Source organism: Nycticebus coucang, chromosome 12 (assembly GCF_027406575.1).
Source record: "Nycticebus coucang isolate mNycCou1 chromosome 12, mNycCou1.pri, whole genome shotgun sequence".
Classification (NCBI taxonomy): Eukaryota; Metazoa; Chordata; class Mammalia; order Primates; family Lorisidae; genus Nycticebus; species Nycticebus coucang.
Window position 1 is genome coordinate 32,489,168 of NC_069791.1, and position 26,036 is coordinate 32,515,203.

At 39.9% G+C, this 26,036-nt stretch overlaps 2 protein-coding genes across 7 annotated transcripts in view; both read right to left on the reverse strand.

Moving 5' to 3' along the window:
* Positions 1-202: 202 nt before the first annotated feature.
* REP15 (RAB15 effector protein) lies at positions 203-3,400 on the reverse strand. The gene has a single exon (XM_053554083.1). It carries the CDS (start codon positions 1,190-1,192, stop codon positions 482-484), a length of 711 nt encoding a protein of 236 aa, XP_053410058.1. The 5' UTR covers positions 1,193-3,400; the 3' UTR covers positions 203-481.
* A 139-nt stretch (positions 3,401-3,539) lies between these two features.
* Positions 3,540-26,036, reverse strand: part of PPFIBP1 (PPFIA binding protein 1) — a 172,047-nt gene continuing 149,550 nt past the window's right edge. For 4 of the 6 annotated variants that reach the window (XM_053554060.1, XM_053554059.1, XM_053554058.1 and 1 more), the window contains 17 exons: positions 23,461-23,576; positions 22,617-22,673; positions 21,318-21,378; positions 20,392-20,421; positions 18,397-18,568; positions 17,905-17,937; positions 15,523-15,673; positions 15,089-15,217; positions 12,778-12,928; positions 12,011-12,122; positions 11,812-11,900; positions 8,814-8,936; positions 8,035-8,160; positions 7,256-7,444; positions 5,306-5,485; positions 4,612-4,677; positions 3,540-4,470 (listed from right to left, as the gene is read on the reverse strand). In XM_053554060.1, the coding sequence (XP_053410035.1) occupies positions 4,384-4,470; positions 4,612-4,677; positions 5,306-5,485; positions 7,256-7,444; positions 8,035-8,160; positions 8,814-8,936; positions 11,812-11,900; positions 12,011-12,122; positions 12,778-12,928; positions 15,089-15,217; positions 15,523-15,673; positions 17,905-17,937; positions 18,397-18,568; positions 20,392-20,421; positions 21,318-21,378; positions 22,617-22,673; positions 23,461-23,576 (1,872 nt within the window). In that variant the 3' untranslated portion in view covers positions 3,540-4,383. The remainder of the gene's footprint in view (positions 4,471-4,611; positions 4,678-5,305; positions 5,486-7,255; positions 7,445-8,034; positions 8,161-8,813; positions 8,937-11,811; positions 11,901-12,010; positions 12,123-12,777; positions 12,929-15,088; positions 15,218-15,522; positions 15,674-17,904; positions 17,938-18,396; positions 18,569-20,391; positions 20,422-21,317; positions 21,379-22,616; positions 22,674-23,460; positions 23,577-26,036) is intronic. The other 2 variants (XM_053554056.1, XM_053554057.1) reach the window with 2 other exon arrangements.

A 26,036-nucleotide genomic window follows, 5' to 3' on the forward strand; every position in this document is an offset into this window, starting at 1 on the left:
GGTTAGAGGAAAACATCGATGGGAGTTTTACACTGGAGTCCTGAACTGGGACTGGTACTACGAGTGTAATCGAACCAGCTCTGTAGCCTTACCCACCACCTCGCCCTATCCACCTCCCACCAACCGCAGTAAAAACACGTTTCATACTTTTTAGCACCACACTTATTTCAAAAACACCACATTTTGCAAATCAACTTTTAAGTATGACTTTATTATTCTCTCCTCCTATTTTTATTATTGAAAAAAATGAATAAAAGATTTTACATTTGCCTGAAATACAGCCAGCGTGTTTTATCTCTCTGTAATTGTGATAGCAACATGCTTTAACCCTGGAAATCACTTTCAATCAATGAAAAAAAAAAAAAGAAAAAGAAAAATATATACCAGGCTGAAGAGGGATGCAAGTAGATGAACTTGCTTATTAGAATAAAATATGTTTTTCTTGTCATCTTACAGGGTGGTCAAATCACACATATCCACTTCAGAGGATGCTAATATAAACCTTGCCCACCTCTCTCAGCCCGTTTTTCTTACTCAGACAGTTCCCAAGCAGCTCTTTGATGGAGACACAATCTTCGGTTTCCAGGACAAATTGAGCCACGGCCTTTCCCCCTGGCAGGCGGTTCTCCACCATCTGACTTTTGATGCTGTCCAGGACAACTCCTCTGATGTCCTTAGGCTTTCCTGGCACACCAAAGATGATAAACAGGCCCAGACAATCCTCTCCTATCAAGCTACAGAATTCTTCCAGCTTATCAAATCTGCTTTTCTTCCAGGGCGACTCCTTTACCCTTGGTTCTAGACTGGAGGGGTCACCAGGCTTGGATTCCACAGGAAGAAGAGAAGACATCCGCAGAGTCTGTACTGCCAGCTGAAGCTTTATTTGCTTATCAGATCCCCAAAAGGTCCAAATCCAATCTGCCCCAAACAGTAAGGCTTGGTTCTTGGTCATCTTGGTGGTGGTAAGCCATTCATCCACTCCTTTTTCTTGGCAGAAAGTGATGAAGTGGATTAAGAAGATCTCATTCAGAGTATTTGTGGCTGGGCAGAGTTTACTCAGAGGATATTCAAATCCAAGATACTCCTTCAGTTTCTGAGCTGCGTGGACTGTAGCTCCACTGACCACCTCACAAATGCCGAGGACCTCGTTGCCATCCTTCAGAGCCAACTGTTGCGATGCTTTTTGCCCCATTTTCTCTGCGCCCAATCAATAGTGTTCCCAAGTATCAAATGTGTGAACTTTGGTCAGAATTACCTTTTTCAAAGCAAAAGTTCTGCCATGAAGTCACATCTGTTCATAAGGCACAGTTTTCTAACTCTACAGCTGACTTGGTGTAGTTAAGTATATATACTTACAGCTAAACAAACAGGTGTCCCTGTTTGTCAACTGGGTGTGTTGTGGTCATAGGTTCCTGCTGGCTTATTAAGTTAGAGATATTAAATTTCACACAAAACATTTGTTCTATCTAGGTGATAGTCCCTACTTTTAATCTTTAGTAATCTCTTCCAAGATCGATTTCCTTTTCCCAAATTATGGTTGAATTAAAAATAGTATGATAGGTCTTCAAAGACCCATAACACCTCTTCCTATAACTAATTTCTTCAAATTTGTAGGTGATTCCTTTTTGTTTACTTTCCTATAGCCCTTCTGCCATGATTCCTTATTCCCCAGCTCACCTGCCTATGTTTCCTTTCAGACCAGTTCCTCAGAGGAAGACTTCATATGTCTCTCTGTGGATACATGTTATGAACCCCACTCAAATGAACCTCTGGTCATTTACAAACTGCAAAGAGTTTGTGTTACTGTCTCCTATGTCAGAAACAAAATTTGTTACTGTGCACAAAGGAAAATGAAGTAACCATGATAAAAATATGAGGCTTGACTTTATTTCTTTTCATATGGTAATACCAGCAGTGGATGATATTTTGCAGATAAAATACATCACCAAAAAAATTTTAAGCTTATTACATATTCATCAGTTATGCTATATTGCCCTGAATAGAGAATATTTGGCATCTGCAACAGTCTCCAGGTTCTAACAACAAATTGAGTTTTTCTAGTGGTGACACAGTCATCTTAAAATAAAACCCCAATACAGTAAGAGGCCAATGCAGGTATTAAATAATGAATGGTAGGATTCAAAAAAAATTATTATTAGCATAGAATCATTTTAGGTAGGAATAAATTAATATTACAGGTTTCTTGCTGAATAGCTTGGTAACTTGCTGATGACTTAAAAGATATACCATATTTTGCCATGTATAATGTGTTCCCATGTATAATGTGCACCCAAGTTTTTGGTCCAAACTTTCAGGAAAATGACTCTCAAGAAAGTGGCCAGCTCTCAGCTGGGAGAGACACATCTGGGGAGGGCTAATCCTCCCCTGGTAAACATGCAGATCGCCCCCCCCCTTCCGCAGCTGCCTGCTCTGTGAAGCCTTCTGCCCTCTCTCCTGAGGGCCCCTCCCTTCCCACCACACTGGGGACCCTCCTGGCCAAGGTGGTCATGTGTGTGGCAGGCGGGTCGGAGTTTTATTTTTTTTTTTACTTTCTGACTTTTTATTATCTGGAATGAGTAAAACTGCACAGTTTAGATCAGCGAGACAGGGAGGATAACAGCATATCTTTCCCTCCCAGCTGCACTGCACAATTCCATTTGCTGATAACGCATCTGGATGGTGTACCCTCTCTGTCATACAGAACTTGTCATTCGTTTTTTCATCATTTATTCCTTCATTCACTTATCATCTATTTTGAATTCTGAACCAGGGGCAAATTAGCCCCTGGGTGGGAGCTTTTTAAGGCCGCTTGGCCTATAGGTAGCTGGGAAGGTCCCTGGGGCCTGCGCAGGCATCCCAAACCCCTCCAGGTGGCCTACCTTGCCAGCACTCCCACCGTGGAGCCCAGGGGGGCCTGCTGGCCTTCCTATCTGTATCACCCAATGTATAATGTACATCCTTATTTTTCTCTCAAAAATTTGGGCCAAAAAGCATGCATTATATACAGCAAAATACAGTAGTTTACTATAACCAAGTCCTCTGGCATATGATCAACTGCCTGCTTCCACCTCAAACTGTGAAAAACTGTCTTTTCTACAGCTGGCTATCACGAGTTATTACGTCGCGCTGAATAATAAAGAGAAAATTTTCTCTAATACTCCTAAAAGAAAAAAAAAACAGTAATTTTTTTTGTTGCAGCTTTCTGTTTTCTTTCAAAATATTTGGGTCCAATGGTAGCTACAGAAAATCATGAACTACATTTTATCCTCATGAAAGAGCCATGATAAAACTAATTTTACAGCCTCAGTGTTTTTGAGCTCTGATTGAAACAAAATGTTCAGATAAATATTCAGCTTTTAAAATTCTCCATTCATTGATAGCCTGAGAAATGTATACTTCATGTGTTTAGATAGAGACTCTTAGTATTTTGATGTAATGATGTATTTAACAGACAGAAAAAATAGGAAACTTAATACTGTAAAGGTTTTTGTGTTGTTTTTGGTTTCTTCAGAAATTATTTCTACGAATTTTTTTGGGGGGGAGGGGAGAAGGGCTTCTGGATATATTCAAGTTAATATACTAATGTCCCTCAAGTTCTTCCTTCTGAGGTAAAAGGACCCAAGCGTAAGGCTGAAATTCTTTAACTGTTCAACAATTTTGTGATGTGTCATGGAAAAAGGGATGTTTCACATATATGAATTTAGTCTCAATGATCAACATTGTTAAAATTCAGTTGTGGTGAAAGAAAGATCATTCTGACCTCTTCAGGAACCAGCTGGTATACGGAAATTTTGGTCACCATATATTTTTTAAAATGTGATCTTTTCACCATCCTCTTTATGTCACAAAATAAAAGGTCTATTTTCTATGTACTATATATATATATATACACATATTTAGAAAAATATATAAAAAGATAATAAGAGACAAGTAGAGGTGTGGCTGGCATTTAGTGAGTACACTGAATGCTTTTTAAAGAATTCCATATACTTACTTTGAAAGCACATAATGTCCTACTTAGATGGCTGCAGTGAACATGGATGTGACAAAATCATTTGCACACCAATTCCTGCTCCCCCAAATCCTCCATACTGTAGATATGAATGAAAACACTACGGTAAAATACTCATCTTAAATGCAACACTTTAAATAGAATATATCACAGGTTTTTACATTAAATAGAGGAACAACAATTACACTCTCATTCACCAGTGTCTTATTTCTCATGGCACCTTCAGAATTGGCATGTCTCCCCTACTTTCCATTTCTATTTGGAACAACAAACGATATGCAATCTGTTGCTTGTTGTATGTAGATTGCGAGCGTTTGCAGAAGGAAGTGGAGGAAAGACTAAAAGCTCTTCGTGTTCATCCCGGTGCTGGGTCAAACATTTGAGTCTTCATCTGTGATGCTGGCACTGGGGGAACGGGCAGCAAAGTCTTTAAACATGTCATCTTCTTTCAACATGTGCTGGAAAACAAGGAGATGGGGAGTCACACCCTGACAGCCAAGACCTCAGAACTATGCATTCTCCAAAGTACGTGCAGTCCTTTGGGGCTATTCTGAAAGATATTTTTAGAATCACATTTTCAATTCGTTTCACCAACTTACCGTCAGATTGTTAATGCCTTCAGAGAACACACCTATCTGTCTTACTGTCCCCTCTGAATCTTCCATCTGTAAAGAACAAACCATAACGTGACTCATTTAATTAATCTCAAGGGAAGTCAGCTAAATGAACAACAGTCTAAAAGAAACAATGCAAACGCCACTGAATAGGGTAGGAAGAACGAACACTTTATGGTAATTTCCTCTCACTACAACTATCTGAAGTGAAAAATCAGAAGCAGCATTTCACTGACATGCCTAATCTAATGACGTGGGTAACAATACCAAAGGATAGCTGATTAGAGAGCTACATGTAGTCCAGTGAGCTTAATCTGAAAAGGTTAGGTAGCACGACCTGTCTTAATATGTAGATTTCCCTAATACAGGATGTATAGGTAAATAGAATAGGTAGGGAGACCTTGGGCAAGTCATATAAACTCTCCATGCCTCGGTTTTCTTATCTTTAAATCTTTAAGACTCTGTCTTAAGATCACCAGGAGCATTAACATCTAGTAGGGAGTTAGCATAGTACGTGGAAGGTAGTAAGCGATCTCAAAGTGTTTACTAATATTTTATCATCTTTCTATTTAGTTGTTTGAAGAAAACATCCTTGATTAGCAGACACAGTGTGCACAGTTTCCACTCAGTGTCTGCGTGCGGGAAGCCCTTTCAGGGAGGCATATAGGATTGTATCTACCTGCTCCAGTCGGTCCAGATCGTCTTCGTCATACAGGTGCATGTCCAAACCAGGTTTAAACCCCTTCTTAGATGCACTTCCTGACGCTTGTCCCAGTTCCATTGGACAGACAAATTCTTCACCGTCTTCTTGTTTCTTCTTTCTCAGATTCCCAAAATTGCTGAAGGTAAGTTTCTTTGGCTTTAAAAGAAAAGTGAACAAAAACATCCAGAGATTTGGAAAATTCACAAGACAAGGATGGATAATGTGTAATTTTTTTTTTTTTTTTGAGACAGAGTCTATGTTGCCCTGGATAGAGTGCCGTGGAGTCACAGCTCACAGCAACCTCAAAGTTTTGGGCTTAAGTAATTCTCTTGCCTCAACCTCCTAAGTAGCTGGAGCTACAGGTGCCTGCCACAGCGCCCGGCTATTTTTTGTTTCAGTTGCCATTGTTGTTTAGCTGGCATAGGCCAGGTTCGAACCTGCCAGCCTCAGTGTATGTTGCTGGTGCGGTAACCACTGTGCTATGGGCACTGAGCCAGAGCCTCACTTTCTTGCCCCTGGTAGAGTGCTGTAGTGTCACAGCTCACAACAGCCTCAAACTCTTGGGCTCAAGTGATCCTCTTGTCTCAGCCTCCCAAGTAGCTGGGAGTACAGGTGCCTGCCCCAATGCCTGGTTATTTTTTTAGAGACAGGGTCTCGTACTTGCTCAGGTTGGTTTCAAACTCATGAGCTCAAGCAGTCCACCTGCCTCAGCCTCCCAGAGTGCTGGAATTACAAGCATGAGCCACCACACCCAGCCTAACATTTAATTTTTTTGCACCTCCCCTCCACTGCATGTATAATTTAATTATTTACTCTGTCATATAGAGAAAAGCAATTGGATGATAAAATTTCTATAACAAAAACAAGAGCATCCCAGTCACATAAGTGATTCATCTAAATGTGATAAATGATCCTTGTTACGAATCTCAGAAAATAAATCTTATTCTTATTCACATCAACTAGGTGGTCACTCTGATAAGCAAAATATGCCAAGAACCTTAATTTTGATTAGACAGGACTTAATGCAATGGATTTCTCAGGGCTGAATCCAATCTTTCAAGGTTTTCTGATCTAAGAGCAGCAAAAGAAAATGGTCTTTACTTTCTCTTTGGGTGAGGCTACGCTTATCCTATATATGCCTGTTCTGCTGCCACACAGGACCTGTGACTGCCACAGGAATTCTCACTCTTTTGGAGAAAAAACTTCCAGTGATGCTTAGAAGAGAAACTCCAAGGAAAGAGTGATCCAGTCTAACAACTGAGAATTTAACTGGAACAGACTTCTGCAGAGTTTTCAAACCTGACACATCATTTAAAGGATCCAAAGAGAAGGTGCTTAGGCAGATAGAGGGGCTAAAAAAAAAAAGAGAACTTGGCACATATTTCTGGAGGAGTTGGTAAATCTTATCTCCACATTAAGTTCATTGAGATAACATGTAGGAATGATTTCAAAGAAGAACCAATAATCCGATTTGGTAAGACCCACAAATTTAAGTAAATTAGGAAATACCCAGTTTCTGCTACTTTTCCTTGAATCACTGCTGAAGTATCTTTTCCTAACTTGCAATGTTGGTCAATTATAAGCCAGACAAGCTAAATCTGTGCAAGGAGAAATCTTCCTCTTGTATTTGACTTGGCCATAGAAAAAATAGGATAGTTGCAACCAGTATTTATGCCCAAGTCTCGGGCTCTCTGCATTGGCAATAAATCAATCACAGAAACCATCGTGCTCTTTATTACTGTTAACCCTAATAAAATAAATGACTTGGCAGAAACCTTCAAAAATGCATTTTCTCAATTACTCCTAAAGATATACCTTCAACTCATCTATAAAATTTAGTAAACCTCAGAAGATAGTAGATCAGATAATGGTCAAAACTGAGCCACTGCTTCAGGCAGTGACTAAATGGTACAAGCTTGAACCAACCTTCACTTTGGCCGTAGCTGTCAGTAGTACATAGTCTGGTAACTCCATGGCGTCTCGCTTCTGGCGTTGGGCCTCAGCACCGATCAGAAGGTTGAAATGAGTGGCCAAATGCCTTCGCAGCAAAGTTTTATTTGGTGGGATGTTCAATAACTGAGCCATTGTTTCTACATTAAAACGAGGTTCTAGAACCTGTAAGAGAAAACCAAAGTAAGATTGTTCAAAGGCACCATGGGTCGTACATGTTTGCACTGTGCTTTACAATCTGCAAAGCTCTTTCATTTCAGTTATCTCCAACAACCCTGTCAACAGCCCAGTGAGGTGGTCAGGGTATGGACTTTGATCTTTACATATCTTTTTTCGTCACTTTGCCTGAGTTACTGAGTGGTAGAGCTGGTCCTGAAATCCAGACTTCAGGCATTACAACATCAGTTGTAATGCTTTTATCTCTGGGGTGCTGTCTTTGGAAGCCAGCCCCTAAGGCAAGCGACATCAATATTCAGAAATACAATCTGTATCTTTGCAGGGGTTTTAAAACATGGTCCTATGAGAATGGCTAGATGTTGTTCAACACGAAAGAGGACAATAAAAGAGAACTGGGCTCAAATGCAATCTAGAGTTATGTGACATAAATAAAAATACTCTGAAAGGAAAGAATCCCACACAAGGCAGGAAGGATGGATCAGATGATTTCAGGATTATGACAAGCAAACTGGTTATATCCTACTCATTAGACTAAAGGAAACAAAATAAGTCAACATTAAGTTGAAACAGAGTTTTACCATGAGTCCACCATGGACACCACTGCCTCTGAGGTTGGGGGCATATTCCGCCAAGTCCACGGAGCGCAGCCACTCCATCACCCGATGGTTGGTCCACTGCTGAACCTCTGATGGGGTGATGCTGTTCTATGGGAACAAACAACCACCCAGAGCTTCAGTTGTTGTTGGCCACAGGATCCTGAATAGTAAGCTGCATGTTCTAAGAAGCCTGCCCCATGGGGCACAGTTACTCAAAATTCCACTCAAGGCTTTAGGAAAGGAGAAAAAGTGTGTTTGCTGATTTGAATTCTCTTTTAAAGAATTTATATCACAGAATTTCAAGCTTTCTTTCATACTAATAAATATTGCTTTGGAAAAGAACTTCATTATTGTGGTATTTATGGCTGTGGGCTAAAGAGGCAGGAAAAAAAACACACCTAAGAAAAGGAGGAAGCATCACTGAAAAACACTCTTTGGTGTTAGTTTCACAGGTGGAACCACCTTGGGGGTGGGGGACGGGAAAGGAAGGAGTACAGAAAAACAAAGTCAAAGAACAAACGAGGCTGGAGGCTGAGGCTGCCACCTTCTCCTGCAGGCTCCGAGAAGAAATGGGTCTTAATTTTACACACATGGACAGTCATATGCGTGGAGGTGCAGCCGGAGCCTCAATCTTTTTTTTTTTTTTTTTTGTGGTTTTTGGCCGGGGCTAGGTTTGAACCTGCCACCTCCGGCATATGGGACCGGCGCCCTACTCCTTGAACCACAGGTGCCGCCTCGGAGCCTCAATCTTAAAATGCTACCTCATCAGACGGCCGCCTCCGTAGACAGTTTGGTTCAAAGTTATTGAGCCTCAGGACCTGGATGGCCCTCTTGATACTCAGATGGTGCAACACACTCACAACCTTCAAAGTCAGCAAATCATCCTGGAAGAGAGAAAAAGAGGAGCTCACTGTGCTGGCCTATCGCAGGAGATTTTCTTAGGAAACCTCAGAAAGCTGGAATAAAAGGAGAAGAGTCCCTCAAACCAAGATGCCCAAGGGCTTGTCTGTGTTTTCAAAGCTTTTATTTAGTAACAGAATCCTTTGTCCTGTTCTGAACAAACTCCTCTCCCGAAGCCCAGGTTAATGTCATTCCCAAAGGTTTCCCTCCCCTCCAGAGGCCATGGAATTCCTTTGTTTCCTCCTGAGCTTTGAGAACTTTACCTGCAGCAGACAGGTAAGATCAAGTGATGTTCACTGGTGTTCAGTTTTTTTCTGAACTAAAGCACATTGTAGTTTTGGGGAAAAATCACAAAAATGCTCCTGTTAAAGTGGTTCTCAACCTGTGGGTCGCAACCCACAGGAACTGTGTTAAAGGTTCACGGCATGAGGAAAGTTGAGAACCATGGTGTTAGACTATTCTCGGGCCCTAAAAATCCTCTGTTTAGACCATTATGCTTTATCTAGCTGACATTGTGAACAATTTTGGAAAAACCTTGTCTATCAGTGCAATGCTTTTGGTGAGAGTTAAGGAGACATGAAGTTATACTTATCATATATTATATAACTAATCAAACCCTTCAAGGAAAAACTTTCGCCCATCTGTGGCCATCGGGAACGTTTTCAAATATGCCAAACACACCAAAGCAAATTATTTCAGAAGAAGGTGATTTGGGGGGCAGTGTCAAGATAAGCACCAGTCTACTTCCAAACGCGCCCAGAAAATAAACATCCATTTTAGACACACCTTTCTGATAACACTTTTCTTATGAAAAATAAAAGGAAAAAACTAAGCTACACAGAAACACTTTTAAGATTAAAATATTAGACAATCGGTTTAAATTCTTGGGGCTACTAACTGAACAAAAAATATTTCCATAATTTTTTCTGGATTAATTTCTGAAAAGTAGTATCTCATAAGTTAGAAATCATATTTAAATATATATATATATATATTTTTCTTTTTTTTTGAGACAGGGCTTGCTCTGTGGCTCAGACCAGAGTGTAGACAGCTGACTGTAGGCTTCAACTCCTAAGCTTGAAGGATCCCCCCACTTCAGCCTCCCAAGTAGCTGGAACTACAGGTGTGTACCACAAGCCTGGCTAATTTTTCTTTCTTTTCTTTTCTTTTTTTTTTTTTTGCAGTTTTTTGTCTGGGGCTGGGTTTGAATCTGCCACCTCTGGTATATGGGGCTGGCGCCCTACTCCTTTGAGCCACAGGCGCTGCCCTGGCTAATTTTATTTATTTATTTATTTGTAGAGAAGGGTAACTTACTACATTGATGAGGCTGGTCCTCAACTCCCAGTCTCAAGGCATCTTCCCACCTTGGCCAACTAAAATGCTGGAATTATAAGCATGAGCCACTGTACCTGGCCAGTATTTAACATATTTTAATCTAAGATTGGGATATCCATTGTAAACATTTTGATGTAAGCTATTTTCATCTAATTAAAGTCTATTAGATTCGAAAAAACACTAAATATATAATGTTTATAAGGTAAATAACATGTTAATTATTTTTGAAATTCTTTAAAGGATCTTAAAAGGAAAGACCTTTCTTTTTAAATCAAAGCAGAATTTTAGTGATTGTTTTAAATTTTTGGATTTTCAAGAAGTTTTTATTTCTAAATAATTTTAAATGTATGGAAGTTGACAAATATGGCATAGAATTCTATATACCTTTTACTCATCTTCCATTAATATCAACATATGTATAACTAATGACATTTATCAAAACTAAGTAATTAATATACACAATAACGTAATCAACTAAACTTCGGACTTAACTCAGATTTCACCAGTTTTTCCACTAGGCTCTATTTCAGGATCCAATCTAAAATATCACATTAAAACAGACTTTTTGTGCCTTGGGACTTTTAAGGCTAAATTTCTCAAGGTAATTTACTCTTTTCAGCCTTGATATGCCCACCAAGGTAAGGACTTGGCCTCAATGATAGAGAAGAAAACAAATCCCATGTGCTGAACTCCAGATTTCTTTGATATTGAGAAATGCCTAATTAGGTTGGTTGTTCAAAACTTTCCACTTTTTAGAGTAGAAGGCACTTTCACTAGTTGCTTCCACAGCCTAGTTCACAAAAGGATATTTAAATTAAAGTAAATTAAACAGAACAGTACTAATACTATGGAATCCAAAACCAAGTTCTCCCAGAACCTCTCTCTCCCACTATGGGAGAAATGGACAGAAACCAGAATGAAAGTCTAGTTTTCCTCCCTCCTCCTTTGCCCTCCGTGTCTTCTGCCCTAGCTGAACTGGAATGAAGTGAGAAGGAGGAGAAAGTTTCATTTAACTATTGTGTAAAGTAGAAGGGAAGAGAGAACATAAGTCCATGTGGATGTCAGGTCAAAGGGCAGCCTCTTCCGAGTGGTCACTGCACACACAACTTAGAAATGGCCAGGGCTTCAACAGTCTGCATTCTCTCTATTTTTAAAACATCTTTATGAGATATAATTCACATACCATAAAATGCACTCATTCAAAGCTGACACTTTAAAAAAAAAGAAAACATAAGACAAAGTATACACTTCAACGTTGACACTGTTGGACATACATAAAATTAACTTTGGTTTAAAGGAGGTTTCACTTAGCTCAGATAGGGGTTTCAAATTATCCCAAGGCACCTGCAATCATCAAATGCTACGACTTTAGCTTCACAGGAAATATTCCCACCTCTCCCTTCAGCAACACCTTCAAACTCCGATGGAATCATTGTGAAAACATTATATTTTACTTACAGTATTTTTGTATTTGTCAGAGGAAAAGAAGTTGTATTCCCCCAAGCCCCACAAGCAATCACTTACAACAGTCATGTAATGTAGCATTCGACCATCTACCCGTCCTTCATCAAACTGAGTCTTATACTGGGGGAGGCCAATATCATCCAACCATCCTAAAGAGAAACCAGGGTCAATACTGTGCCACAAAACACCTGTTCTTATGATGAAAAAAGAAGATGCCGCTATATATAATATTATTTTTTTAAAGAATAAAACCTCTTACTCGTGACCCAGGTGAAATCTAGCTTCCCATGATTGGTTTCTTCTTCGGATCCCAGGGCTTGAAGCGCCAGCTGGAGTTTCTTTCGGTGAAGTGAATGCTTGATTCCAAGTTCCTGCAACAACAGAACAGCAACACTGACTTTACAATGCTATCCGTAGAGGAAGGATGCCACTGACAAAAATGTAAATTACTCCAAATAAAGCCAGCGTTAAAGACCCAGTTCTTCATTAAATTGGAATGGTAACTTGGGCTAGTAAAATGTTATTGAACGAAAGGCCCCAGAAAGGAAAGACTGCTACAATTTGTTCAGTATTATGGTAGGCGCCCCTGGGGACTCATTTTCTTTGTAAGATAGGAACTATAGCATGCTCCAGAGGAATCTTACTCTTATTTTGAACTGAATACTAGATAATTGGGAAGATATTTTCAATAATTGGACGTAAGATGTAGGGTGCTTTATGTTCCTTCTGCAAAGTGAACCTGAACTGCGTGTGTTACATTGGGAAGATACCATGTAGGCCGCTGACAGTCACAAAGTGATTCGGAGGAATATGAATTTAAGGCTTATTATTCTGGCTCTATAATTATTTTTCCTTAGAATGCCCAGAGGCGTAAGTTTCCATAAGCATGAGGCAGCTAAAACCCAAACTTTTTCAAGAAAACTTACTGGCTTCACCGGCATCCCCTCCTGGACTATAAAACAACCCTACATTCATACACTCTTTCCCTCAGCATCCCTTTCATAAACAAAATAGAAGAGCAGTCACCTTCTCTAGATCTTGCTGAGAAGCCTGCAGAAGTGTTTGGCCAGAAGCAATCCAGTGCTTGCCGGAATTCAGGTAGGAGCCCAAGCCCTGCTCCACGAGCCAACTGCACACTTGCTCCTTGGTCCATTTGGCAAATGGCATGTCCAAGTCACTATGGGAAAGTGAATAACTCCATGAAAAACAATCCAAAGCCAAACCTTTGGCTTATCACTGGTTCTGAACAACTGTGCGTTCAATAGATGAGGAAATTCCCTGATGATATATGCTGGACCACAAAAACCTTAATTTTTTTTTAATCTATGGGAGGAGGTAGTACCAGAGTTGAAAGTTACCTTCTAAGAACACTGTCTTTATTTCAGTGAAACCATGAAAGATTTAATGGGCTACGGGAAAACTATATTCTATAGAAAAAGACCAAGTTGAACCAACATAAATCGTTGAACCTGAGTCAACCAATGTTGTTTGAAGATCGGGTTCCCAAACAAGAAACTCAATAGACTGTAAAAAACGCAAGCCTAATTTGAATTAACTTTAGCAGAATTACAATTTCTCTCCAGATGGTAATTGATGAGGAGAGGGCAGTAAGCTGTCACTCAGTATAGGAAAGCGAAATCAAAAGATTCCTGTTTTCTTTTACTGAGACAAACAAATAGCATTTCTGTTTGGAAAAAAATGTGATCATGAACAATTTTTTTTTTTTTCTAAACTAGTAAACTAGTTCTCTTTGAACTCTGCCGTGTTCAAAGAGAACATATGGCCAACGAGACTGGATGGTATTTGAAGAAGGACAAAGCGAGTTTCCTCCTCGATGAAACCTGTGTCCAGTGTTCTGCTGTGTGGGAGGGACTGTGTTAAAGGTGTTCAGCCCATTATTCTTTTAAAAGACCTGGTATTAACACTCTGTACTTTATGATTGGCAACTATACTCTTTTAATGCTCAGTAAGTCAGTGCAGTAGCTAATAAACCAACCCTACACTTTGATAAGAGTGTGGAAGTACTTAAGACTCTTTTTTTTTTTTTTTGCTTTTGCTTTTGCTTAAGTAGAGATAAGGTCTTGCTCTGTTGCCCAGCCTGGAGTGCAGTGGCCCATTCACAGCTTACTGAGATTCCGGCAATCCTCCTGTCTCAGCTTCCTAGGTAGCTGGGACTATAGGAGTGGACCACCACCTTGGCGACCTTTTTCTTTCTTTTGAAATAGTCTCACTCTGTTGCTCCAGGCTAGAGTGCCAGCATCATAGCTCACAGCAACCTCAAGGGTTCAAGCAATTCTCTTGCCTCAGCCTCCAGAGTAGCTGGATTACAGGCACCCACCACAACACCCAGCTAGTTTTTCTATTTTTAGTAGAGACAGGGTCTCGCTCTCGGTTGGACTAGTTTCAAACTCCTGAGCTCAGGTAATCCACCTGCCCTGGCTTCCCAAAGTGCTAGGATTACAGGCACTTTTTCTATTTTTTTTTTTTGCAGTTTTTGGCAGGAGCTGGGTTTGAACCCGCCACCTCTGGCATATGGGGCCGCTACTCAAAAAGCCACAGGCACCACCCACTTTTTCTATTTTTTATAGAGACAAATTCTGCTTATGTTGCTCAGGTTGGTCTTGAAGTCCTGGCCTCAAGCAATCCTCTGGCCTTGGCCTCCCAAAGTGTACTGTAGGCGTGATCCACTGTTTCTGGCCAATCTTAGAGTCCTAACTGGTAAAACATTATGTAGTCTTGGTAAATCTAAGAATTCTGATAGAATTTATGTGTTTAAGTGCTTTCACAGACTACATCAAACACCAATGTTTATTAAGCAGTTACACTCAGTTAAGTATATCCTTAACACATATTAACTCATTTAATTAACTCAATCCTCCTTTCGAGTAGGTACTAATTACTAAGACGGCAAATCTAAGGCACAGAGCATGGAAGTCATTTTTCAAGGTCACCCAGCTGGTAGAAAACTCTAAGGCCAGAAATCAAATCCAAGTTGCCCATTTTAGAATCTACTCTAACCACTACACCACCCCACGTTTTTGAAGCTAGGCTATAGAATACTTATAATTACTGTCCATGTAAAATTTCAGTCCTAGAACCATTCTAATGGTTCAGATGGTGACACTTTAGGTCTGGCTCCTCCACGAGTTCACCAGCCCTCACCTTCTATATAGTTGCTCATCAATCACTGACAAATGGCCCCACTCTAAAGATGATGAAAACCCTTCCAGTAGCTACAGCACAAGCAATGACTTTGATTGGAACTAACACTGCAGGAGCTCCTGAGGCCCTGATGAGTGGCAGAGATGCAGAAGTCCATTAGTTTGGCTGTTCTTACCTGTTAGACTGCCCCAAATCTCGAGACCAACCCAGGCGGGGCCCTGCAGTTGCCCTTGTCCCTCCTCTTTTGAATTCTGACTCAGACATCTCATCTGGGTTGAAGGTTGTTGACTGACTTCTCCTAAGTCTAAGGAAGACACAGCACACATTGCCTTATTAGACTTGAGGAGGCCTCAGACTTGCTAATCAGAACATTTTTAGCCAGCACATGTACTAGAGCCTATCCTTTTTGTGTGTCATTAACATAGACATTTGAGTTTAAACTTTAGAGACCCAATGAATTAATGGATCCCAAATCACAAACTTCCTTCCATAAGAGGAATATAAAAGTCTTACAATTCCATACCCATTTTCAGCCAGTCTTCCAATTATTCCTACATCTGAGTTACATGTAAGACACAGCCTATTCTACTCGATCACTTTTTTACTTACCTTCCAAAGAGTTTCATGATACCTCTGGATTTCTTTTTAGAATCTGGAGATGGTGGAGATACTGGGAAGGGACTGTTCCCCTGTGACCCTTTTGGTCGAGAAGACACACCAGCCAGGTCTAGGTGTTCTGTTGTCTCCTTTTCGGTTTCAGCTATTCCAAGAACAAAATAAAGACTTAATGAATTTTAAAATGTGGTGTGAACATGATTAGATGTTAATCTTCTTGGTTTTAGCAACTGTTAAGTATTCTTCTTCTGTTGGCTTATAAATCACTGATTTACAAAGAATACCCTGTAAATATTAAAAATGTACATTCTACAGTTTGTAAGTAAAGTTAATAAACTTAAAATCTCAACTCTTTTGAAGATTAAAAGAGTGTTATAAGATTGCCATATTCTTTCCCTGAGTGATCTGAATTCATACTAGAACTAGCCTCCACATGGCTGCAGTCCTTGGTAGGCTGGCCACCTCCTGCAGCCTTTAAAACCATCTCCTTTAGCCTCCTGTCATGACACTCTCCTAGATGTGTCAACTCATAGTCCCTTCTTTGCTGTGTTATTCCTGTTTTCTTCCTCCTCCATTCTGCTCCAAGATTCTGTCCTAAGTTCATGCTGCAGGATCTCCTGACAAGCTCACCCAACTCTAAGCTCAGCACTAAATAATAGCTTTACTCATTTATAAGTTGGTGGCCTATTAAAATCTCTGGGCCTCACCTCTCTCCCCAGCCTCAGCCTCTGACTGTGTATACTCTCAGTTTAGTATGTTAGGGATATTTGGGACTGTACAAACCCTTCAATTTCCTTGAGAGTCTTTTTCTCTCTCAAATCTTTTTAACATTAATATCTTGCTGATACTCTAGATGATATGTCATCCTCCTTTCTTTTCTTAAGAAATGGGGTCTTACTCTGTTGCCGAGCTGGTCTCAAATTCCTGGCATCAAGCCATCCTCCCCAGCTCAGCCTCCTCAAATCCTGAGACTATTTATGTGTGAGCCACTGTGCTTGGCTGTCATTTTCCTTTGATTCCTTCTTCTCTTTTGGTGTTTCCACCAAAATATGTTATCACGTTTCTGCAATTCTTTATTTAAGAACTGTTTTCTAATCTATTGTGTCTAGGTACTGAGAGAACAATGAACAGGATTGGATATGCGTGTTTCCTGTGATATAGAGAAAATCAACTTTTGATTTAGTGCCTGCTGATTTTACCTTAAAAGAATAACATCCACATTTGTCATGCCCAGATCTCTGAGCATGAACTATTTCAGTTCTTTCAGCTGTTTCCTAGTGGATGATCCCACACCAGCTTTCTCCAAGATGAGATTTAATGCTTTACGAAGGAAAGTAAAAGTTGTGCAAAAATCACAGGAACAGTGTCTTAGCAAGGTATACAAGTTGCAGAAGTTGACTTTGGTATAAAGCATAGCTGTGATTCTAGGTTGTAGTAAGCAGCATTTGCCTCTTAGCATTAATAATAGTTCTTCTAAGAAAAATGCAAAAGTCTATTTGAAAATAGTTGTCTGAATAGAGCAATTTATTTTATGCATCCAGTGTTCATCCTAGACATTAAGGCTGCAAACGAGAGGAAAGTCACTTTTGCTGGTCCACAAGAATAGATGTGTAGATACCTATGCCAAGTAATAACACCTGGGAAAAGCCCAAAGGAACATTTCCAATTTAAATCCCACAACCGTGATGGGTACAGATGCCCCTGAAAATGCTGCCTAGCTCATTCTCCCTTTAAAATAATATTTCCACTTTTTATTTCCAGAACTATTTTTTTTCTGCCTGTTTCGTGCCTATGAAGAGAAAAACTGAGTTGCCTCTCTCCTAAAATCACTTTGGGGTGACTCATCAAATAACGTGTAGAAGTACTTCTGTTATTACTAAATACGACCTCCATGTCAAAATAATTCCCAAAGGGAATTAGGCCAAAATTAAAATCTTCAATGTCTTCTACAAATCATCTTAGTTAGGTAAAAATAATTTTTTTTTTTTTTTTTGGAGGCTAGGAAAATGTAAGCATGAGTAGGGTTACACGGACTTGGGAGTTAGTATGTGACGCTATGTGTTTCAAAGGTGAAAGAGCCGTAAGGTACCAAGCCAGGACACTCCTGCCCTGCACTCGGCAAGATGCTGCATACTTCTAGTCCTCTCAGCGCTACTCACAAGCTGTCCTTAGCATGGGTTATAACAGAGTTTAGGCTCAGAAGCAAAGCCTCTACACAGTCCTTTTTAGCAGAAAGTGAAAGGAACACTCTGGAATAAAGAACTTCATTTTCCGATTGCTGCCAGCTCGCTTTCTAGTGATCACAGATGCCAAGAGCGGGGATTAGCTGGGTTGGGAGCACAGCGCTGGTGCAGGCCGGCATGCAGGGTACAATACCTAAGGTGGGTGCACTGGCACTTCGTTCACGATCTTCAGATACCCCACAACGCACACAATCACACGCAGCCCAATGGAGAGAACACAGGGGGATGACAAAATGAAACATGGATCAGACTCCTCCTGACAAAATACACACCGTGGGGACAGGCATGCACCCCACTGTGCTGTTGATGCTACACACGGGCTCCAGGAGGACCGCCACTGGCAATTTATCCTCTATCAAAACAGACAGGGAAACTCTACAATGAAGTCAGAGGGAATCACAATTTTCAGTCTTTCCATTAAGTTAACATCATAGCAAAGAGCAGCGGGGAGAGTCTACACATCTTCATTCCACTAAGTTAAATCCACCAGACATGTTTCCCTAACCTTCCCCCCCAAGTCATGCACCTTCATTTCTGAGAAAGAGAATTGAATGAAGGGAAGAGACTGAGTGCTCTCTTCCTCCTTCTGAAGGAACTGGGGTGAAGGCGTTCTGGCCATACGTACCCAAGTTGGGGGCACTTGCTGTCCTCTTGTTACTTTTGATTTTAAAAAAGCCCCGGCCGAAGGAAGATCTGGCTTTTCGGGTGCCAAAGGGGTTGTCATCCACAGAGACATCATGTCCTGGAGCTTTGGGAGGAAGGCTCCCAAATGGGCTGCTTTCTGCAGGAGGTTTATCCTGGGACGGAGCAAGGACAATGAGGCTCGGCATTTACGCACATCATCAGTAGTCCAAGCCGGGCTCAGTGCTAACCAGTCACTCCACAGACATGGACTGGCAAAGGGCAACTGAACTAACACACTGATTACTAATATCAAAAGCCACATTAGAAGCTGAAAACAAAATCAATTCTGGGCGCTACTGAAGAGACAACAACAAAAGCAACAAGAAAAACACCTTCCTCACTACTAGTCTATCATCAATGTGCATTATTATAGTCTTCAATATTTAGGATACAGAAATTCTCAAATTTCATTTGCCTCATCAGTCAAAACACATGGAGATATTACATAACTAGAATAATTACCAGTAGATTTCTTAAATTTCTAACAATTATGACACAGATTTGGCTAGAATACTGTTCAGATACTTTTATACCTATGTCAATAGAAGCCCAATATAATTATTCTAGAAAGCAGGTATTAGCTTCCCTACTAGCAATATAAGGAGATTCTACTTAAGTTATTTTAAATATTCTTCCCAAAGAATGAAAACAATGAAGGCACAATCAGGAACTGTATTTGGAGCCTTTCGGTTATTTGAAGTAGTAGTTATAGTGATATAATACGTTACATTGTTTTAACATCATACAAAGATGCTTTGGTTTGCTTGTTATTTCCCTGATATCTCTTCCCTTCTGTTTTCGTAGACAGGCAAGGTTATTATTTTATTCTACATTTCTACTGCTTATAGTAACTGAAAGTTTATAAATGGCACAACTTAGAGGTATTATAGTCAATGTCTTAATACTAATGTCAAAATCATTTAACCATTCATTGGACTGATGACAAAAAGGACTTTTAATTACAGCTGTCACCATGAACTGCTTTGTCAGTTCTATCTGCCTGTGACCCAGCCACTAAGAGCCAGCAGTCATCTGGAAGCAGCCTGACTTTTGGATTGTCATCTGTAAAGGTTACTGATTGAAGATCAAGGGCAAGAGGAACTGGAGCACCTGTCGATTACATCTTTAAAAATGCTGTAAAGTGGGCAGGGTGCAGTGGTTCATGCCTGTCATTTAGCACTCTAGGAGGCTGAGGCAGGTGGATTATCTGAGCTCACGGGTTCGAGACCAGCCTGAGCAAGAGCAAGACCCCGTCTCTAAAAATAGCCGGGCACTGTGGCAGCGCCTGTAGTCTCAGCTACTCGGGAGGCTGAGGCAAGAGAATCACTTAAGCCCAACAGTTTGAGGTTCCTATAAGGCATGATGCCATGGCATTCTACCAAGGGTGACAAAGTGAAACCCTGTCTCAAAAAAAAAAAAAAAAAATACTGAAAGGTTTGCTTTAGATGGACAACGGTTATGTAAAATAAACAGCTGGCAAGCTAAGATGGGCTTTTTGTGAGCTCTAAGGAAGACCAATCATGATCACGAAGAACATCAGACAGAACAAATGGCAGATGACAGTTTTGGTTTTGTTCTTTAGTCACTTCTCGAGGTGAAATTCACACAACAAAATGACTTTAAAGTTAATAATTCTGTGGCATCTGGTCCACTCCCAGTGTTGTGCAATCACCACCTCTGTCTAGTTCCCACACATTTCCATCATCCTTCTCTCCCCATCCTTCCCTCCCTCCCACTACTGGTAATCACCAATCTGTACCCTGTCTCTAGGGACTGCTCTATTCTGGACACTTCATAAACGGAATCACAGAATCTGTGATCTTTGTGCCTGGCTTCTTTCATTTAGCATATTTTGGAGGCACTGAGGATTTTGGTCTCCTGGAGACATTTAAGCAATTTACAAAAAAATTCTTACATTGTAATTTGTAAAAATTACCTCTGAAGGCTTCTGAATAGACTCCTTTTCCTGTTCAAAGCAACAACAAGAATTGAAGGTTTATAGCAATCGTTTATATATTCTGTATTTGTAACATACAATTGGATAAGTTAAAAAAACACATCTGCCTCTAAACTATAAAAGTTCATTTATTTCCTACAATGTTTTATGGAAGTCTCCATTTTGGGTTTTATATACTACTTTCATTTATTTATTTATTTAGAGACAGCGTCTCATGATGTCACCCTTGGTAGAGTGCTATGCTGTCACAGCTCACAGCAACCTCAGACTCTTGGGCTTAAGCGATTCTCTTGCCTCAGCCTCCCGAGTAGCTGGGACTACAGGCGCCCGCCACAACACCCGGCTATTTTTTGGTTGCAGTTGTCATTGTTGCCTGGCAGTCCTGGGCTGGGCTTGAACCTGCCAGCTTCAGTGTATGTGGCTGACGCCCTTACTTACTGAGCTACAAGCGCCAAGCCTATACTACTTTTTTTTTCTTTTTGTAGAGACAGAGTCTCACTTTATGGCCCTCGGTAGAGTGCCGTGGCATCACACAGCTCACAGCAACCTCCAATTCCTGGGCTTAAGCGATTCTCTTGCCTCAGCCTCCCGAGTAGCTGGGACTACAGGCGCCCACCACAACGCCCGGCTATTTTTTTGTTGCAGTTTGGCCGGGGCCGGGTTTGAACCTGCCACCCTCGGTATATGGGGCCGGCACCCCACTGACTGAGCCACAGGCGCCGCCCAAGCCTATACTACTTTTAATACTTAATATTCATACTACTTAATATTTATCATTAACCCTGCCATCTATTAATTTTCCATTTTGAGAAACCGCAAGCCCTTCTTAAGACTTTTATTTGTGAAATGGGAAAAGATGAATATTTTCTTCTTGGAGTAAGAGACAGAAAAAATACAGCACCCACCTCATCTGATTGCTCTTTCTTCAGATTGCCCAGGCTGCTAGACTTTTGCAGACTTGAAGTTCTAAAAATAACAATAATAATGATTAGGATTAATAAGTGGCTTTGGTGCCACATCTTGGAAAGAAACTAAAATTGAGGGTGGGTTGAATCGGGGTTTAAAAAAAAAAAAAAAAAGCCAGTATCAGGCAGTCACTTATGTGCTTAACTAAATTACAATGTTTACTTCTTTTAAAAGCAGGGGTGGTTAACTGTCCTGCCAATAACTCGAAATGTTCTGCACATGTTAGAACAGCTGGAAAAATACTTAGGACTATCCTTGTGATGTCAACATTTGAAGATAAACCAGTGTTTCCCAGGGACTGTGTGTCCTCTGCATATACACATTTATACCAGGAACTTTTAAAAATACTCATATACTATTATTTCTAATCCTTTTAACTCAAAGAATGAAAGACTCACTTTTCAATTCACAAAGAAATCATTTTTCCAAGTCTGGCAAACCAATTCATTTTATAGTTATGATCAAAGCATAACACAGGAATCCCTATTTCTGCCCATAAAACTTCATTTGCTGTCCTAGTGAAGGCAAAGTGACAGTACAAATATCTGGGCACTTCCTTTTTCATGTAATTAGTGTTCAACAATATAGAGCTTGGTGTTACTCAAAAATTGAGGGCCAGGGACATGTGACCAGTTTAGAAAGAAAGAGATTATGAATGTATTTGCTTTCAGAAATAGAATATATATATTTTAAAAGGCATTTTCCTGTATTTATGTGTACATAAGTTTCTAGAAGTGTCAACTACCAAATAAAGTAAAAGATCATAATGAGAACAGAGAAGATTTCACTGACGAGTTTTGTTCTGAAAATAGATTTTCTTAATTATAGCCAGACTTTAACTTGGATAAACGTGTATATTAGGCTAGTGTATAAAAGTAAAAATGCAAAAAAACCGATTTCAGCTTTTCTAGCCATCACATCATCCTCTGAGATTCTTTTCTGCTGGACTCAGAATATCAGTACAAAAACGAATTAAAAGCAATGGAATTCAAATGAAAACTGATTAAGGAAGGCTAAAGGATTAGCCTTTGCAAAATTCTAGCATGAGATATTGGTAAATGGGTGTTTCTTTGTAAATTTACAACCCTTCCCCCACCTCTGACCTAATATTACAGCTGCATTCATTTCATTAATTTAACAGCCTCATCGCTATCAATATTGGTTCTTGTTAGCATGACAGAACTCTCTGTTTCTCAAGACTCAAAAACATCTTTTACATTCAAGACAATATAACTTACAAAAGACTATCGCATGGCTGGGTTTCAGCAGCAGGACCAAGGATTATTTTTCCATCACTAAAAGGTAAAAAAAGACTATACATATTTCAAGTGAACAGAATTGTCAAAATAAAAAAAAAAACTGTGCAAAAGAAACTATTTCTATTTTTTTTTTTTTTATGTTTTGAGACAGAGTTTCACTATGTCACCCTGGGTAGAGTGCCGTGGCATCACAGCTCACAGCAACCTCAAACTCTTGGGCTTAAGCGATTCTCTTGCCTCAGCCTCCCAGGTGGTTGGGACTACAGGCGCCTGCCACAAGGCCCGACTATTTTTTGTTGTAGTTGTCATTGTTTAGCTGGTCTGGACTGGGTTCGAACCTGTTAGCCTTGGTATATGTGGCTGGTGCCATAACCACTGTGCTACGGGTGCCGAGCCATCTATTTTTTAATGGTTTTATTTGGCTTAAATTTAAGATTTGACAAGTAATTCTGGAATGTGTTAGCAAAACATTCTGCTGTATTCTCCTCCTGCCTCCCCTTCATCCCCATCCTCCAAAGTCCTCGTGGGACATGACTGTGACTATTCTGCTTACAATCCCTGGACAGTCACATGTGACCTAGGATATAAAAATTCCAGTTCCTTCAAATCCTTGTCTAGCCGACAAGCCTACCTCTCCAAACTCATCTACTATTATTTCTGTTTCACTTCTTTGGTTTCAATAATGTAGAACTGATTCTGGGTCCCCACAGTGGATGCTTTGATATTTCTTACTTCTATGGGATGTAGAAACATGCACCCTTGTCTTTGGTTGATCTGCTTTTTTGAACATTCACATTGCAACATTAGGTCATAAATGACATACTTCTCTTCAAATGAAGTCTCTGGCTTAGAAGGCAGCTTTGAATTTTCAGAAGCTTCCACGTCTAGAGATACTGGCAATAATGAAGGAATTGAAACGTGCAAGATGCTGGTGTGGAACTGCAATATAATTACAAAAAAATAAATCAGCCATACAAACAAAACACAAGCTACAGAAAGATGATTAAACAGTCTGTCAATAAAATTTCATACACCTGTGTTTAGAACTCTATTCCTTGGTCTATACAATGATTTCAGAATATAAATATCTGCACAGAAAGACATTCTGGAGGAAGGCAGTTTTTGAACTTGGCTCTGAATAAGATTCTGAATGTTGTGAATAAAACAGAATAAGTATCATTAACTAATTTTTTTGATACATTTATTTATATTTTATTAAATCATAGCTGTGTACATTAATGCGATCATGGGGCACCATACACTGGTTTTATATGCCATTTGACATATTTTCATCACACTGTTTAACATAGCCTTCCTGGCATTTTCTCAGTTATTGTGTTAAGACATTTATATTATATTCTACATTTAGTAAGTTTCACATGTACCCTTGTAAGATGCACCGCAGGTGTGATCCCACCAATCACCCTCCCTCTGCCCATCCTCCCCCCCCCCTCCCTCTCCCCCTTCCCCATATTCTTAGGTTATAGCTTTCATGTGAAAGCCATAAATTAGTTTCATAGTAGGGCTGAGTACAGTGGATACTTTTTCTTCCATTCTTGAGATACTTTACTAAGAAGAATATGTTCCAGCACATCCATGTAAACATGAAAGAGGTAAAGTCTCCGTCTTCCTTTAAGGCTGCATAATATTCCATGGTGTACATATACAACAGTTTATTAATCCATTCGTGGATCAATGGGCACTTGGGCTTTTTCCATGACATAGCAATTATGAATTGGGCTGCAATAAACATTCTGGTACAAATACCTTTGTTATAATGTGATTTTTGGTCTTCTGGGTGTATACCTAGTAGAGGAATTACAGGATTGAATGGCAGGTCTATTTTTAGATCTCTAAGTGTTCTCCAAACATCTTTCCAAAAGGAATGTATTAATTTGCATTCCCACCAGCAATGTAGAAGTGTTCCCTTTTCTCCACATCCACGCCAACATCTCTGGTCTTGGGATTTTGTGATATGGGCTAATCATACTGGAGTTAGATGATATCTCAAAGTGGTTTTGATTTGCATTTCTCTGATGATTAAGGATGATGAGCATTTTTTCATATGTCTGTAGGCCATGTGCCTGTCTTCTTCAGAGAAGTTTCAAGTCCCTTGCCCAGCCTGCGATGGGATCACTTGTTCTTTTCTTGCTTATACGTTTGAGTTCTCTGTGGATTCTGGTTATTAAACCTTTGTCGGAGATATAACCTGCAAAGATCTTCTCCCATTCTGAGGGCTGTTTGCTTGCTTTACTTACTGTGTTCTTGGCTGTGCAGAAGCTTTTTAGTTTGATCAGGTCCCAGTAGTGTATTTTTGAAGCTGCTTCAATTGCCCGGGGGTCCTCCTCATAAAATATTCACCCAGACCAATTTCTTCAAGAGTTTTCCCTCCACTTTCTTCTAGTATTTTTATAGTTTCATGTCTTAAGTTTCAATCTTTAATCCAGTGAGAGTCCATCTTAGTTAATAGTGAAAGGTGTGGGTCCAGTTTCAGTATTCTATAGGTCGCCAGCCAATTCACCCAGCACCATTTGTTAAATAGGGAATCTTTTCCTCACTGAGTGTTTTTAACTGGCTTATCAAAGATCAAATAACGGTAAGTAGCTGGGTTCATCTCTTGGTTCTCTATTCTGTTCCATACTTCTACCTCTCTGTTTTTGGGCCAGTACCATGCTGTTTTGATCACTATCGATTTATAGTATAGTCTGAGGTCCGGTAGCGTGATTCCTCCTGCTTTGTTTTTATTTCTGAGTAATGTCTTGGCTGTTCAAGGTTTTTTCTGATTCCATATAAAATGAAGTATTATTTTTTCAAGATCTTTAAAGTATGACAGTGGAGCTTTAATAGGGATTGCATTAAAATTGTATATTGCGTTGGGTAGTATGGACATTTTAACAATGTTGATTCTTCCCAGCCATGAGCATGGTATGTTTTTCCATTTGTTAACATTTTCAGCTATTTCTTTTCTTAGAGTTTCATAGTTCTCTTTATAGAGATCTTTCACGTCCTTTGTTAGATAAACTCCCAAATATATCATCTTCTTTGGCACTACTGTGAATGGAATAGAGTCCTTAACTGTTTTTTTTAGCTTGACTATTGTTGGTATATATAAAGGCTACCGATTTATGAAGTTGATTTTGTAACCTGAGACGCTGCTGTATTCCTTGATCACTTCTAAGAGTTTTGTAGTAGAATCCCTGGTGTTTTCCAGATATACAATCATATCATCTGCGAAGAGTCAAAGTTTGATCTCTTCTGACCCTATATGGATACCCTTGATCACCTTTTCTTTCCTAATTGCGATGTCTGAAACTTCCATTACAATATTAAAGAGCAGTGGAGACAATGGGCAACCTTGCCTGATTCCTGATCTGAGTGGAAATGATTTCAATTTAACTC

Coding starts and splice junctions, on each gene's coding strand:
- REP15 (XM_053554083.1), bottom strand. CDS start 1,192: ATGGGGCAAAAAGCATCGCAACAGTTGGCTCTGAAGGATGGCAACGAG.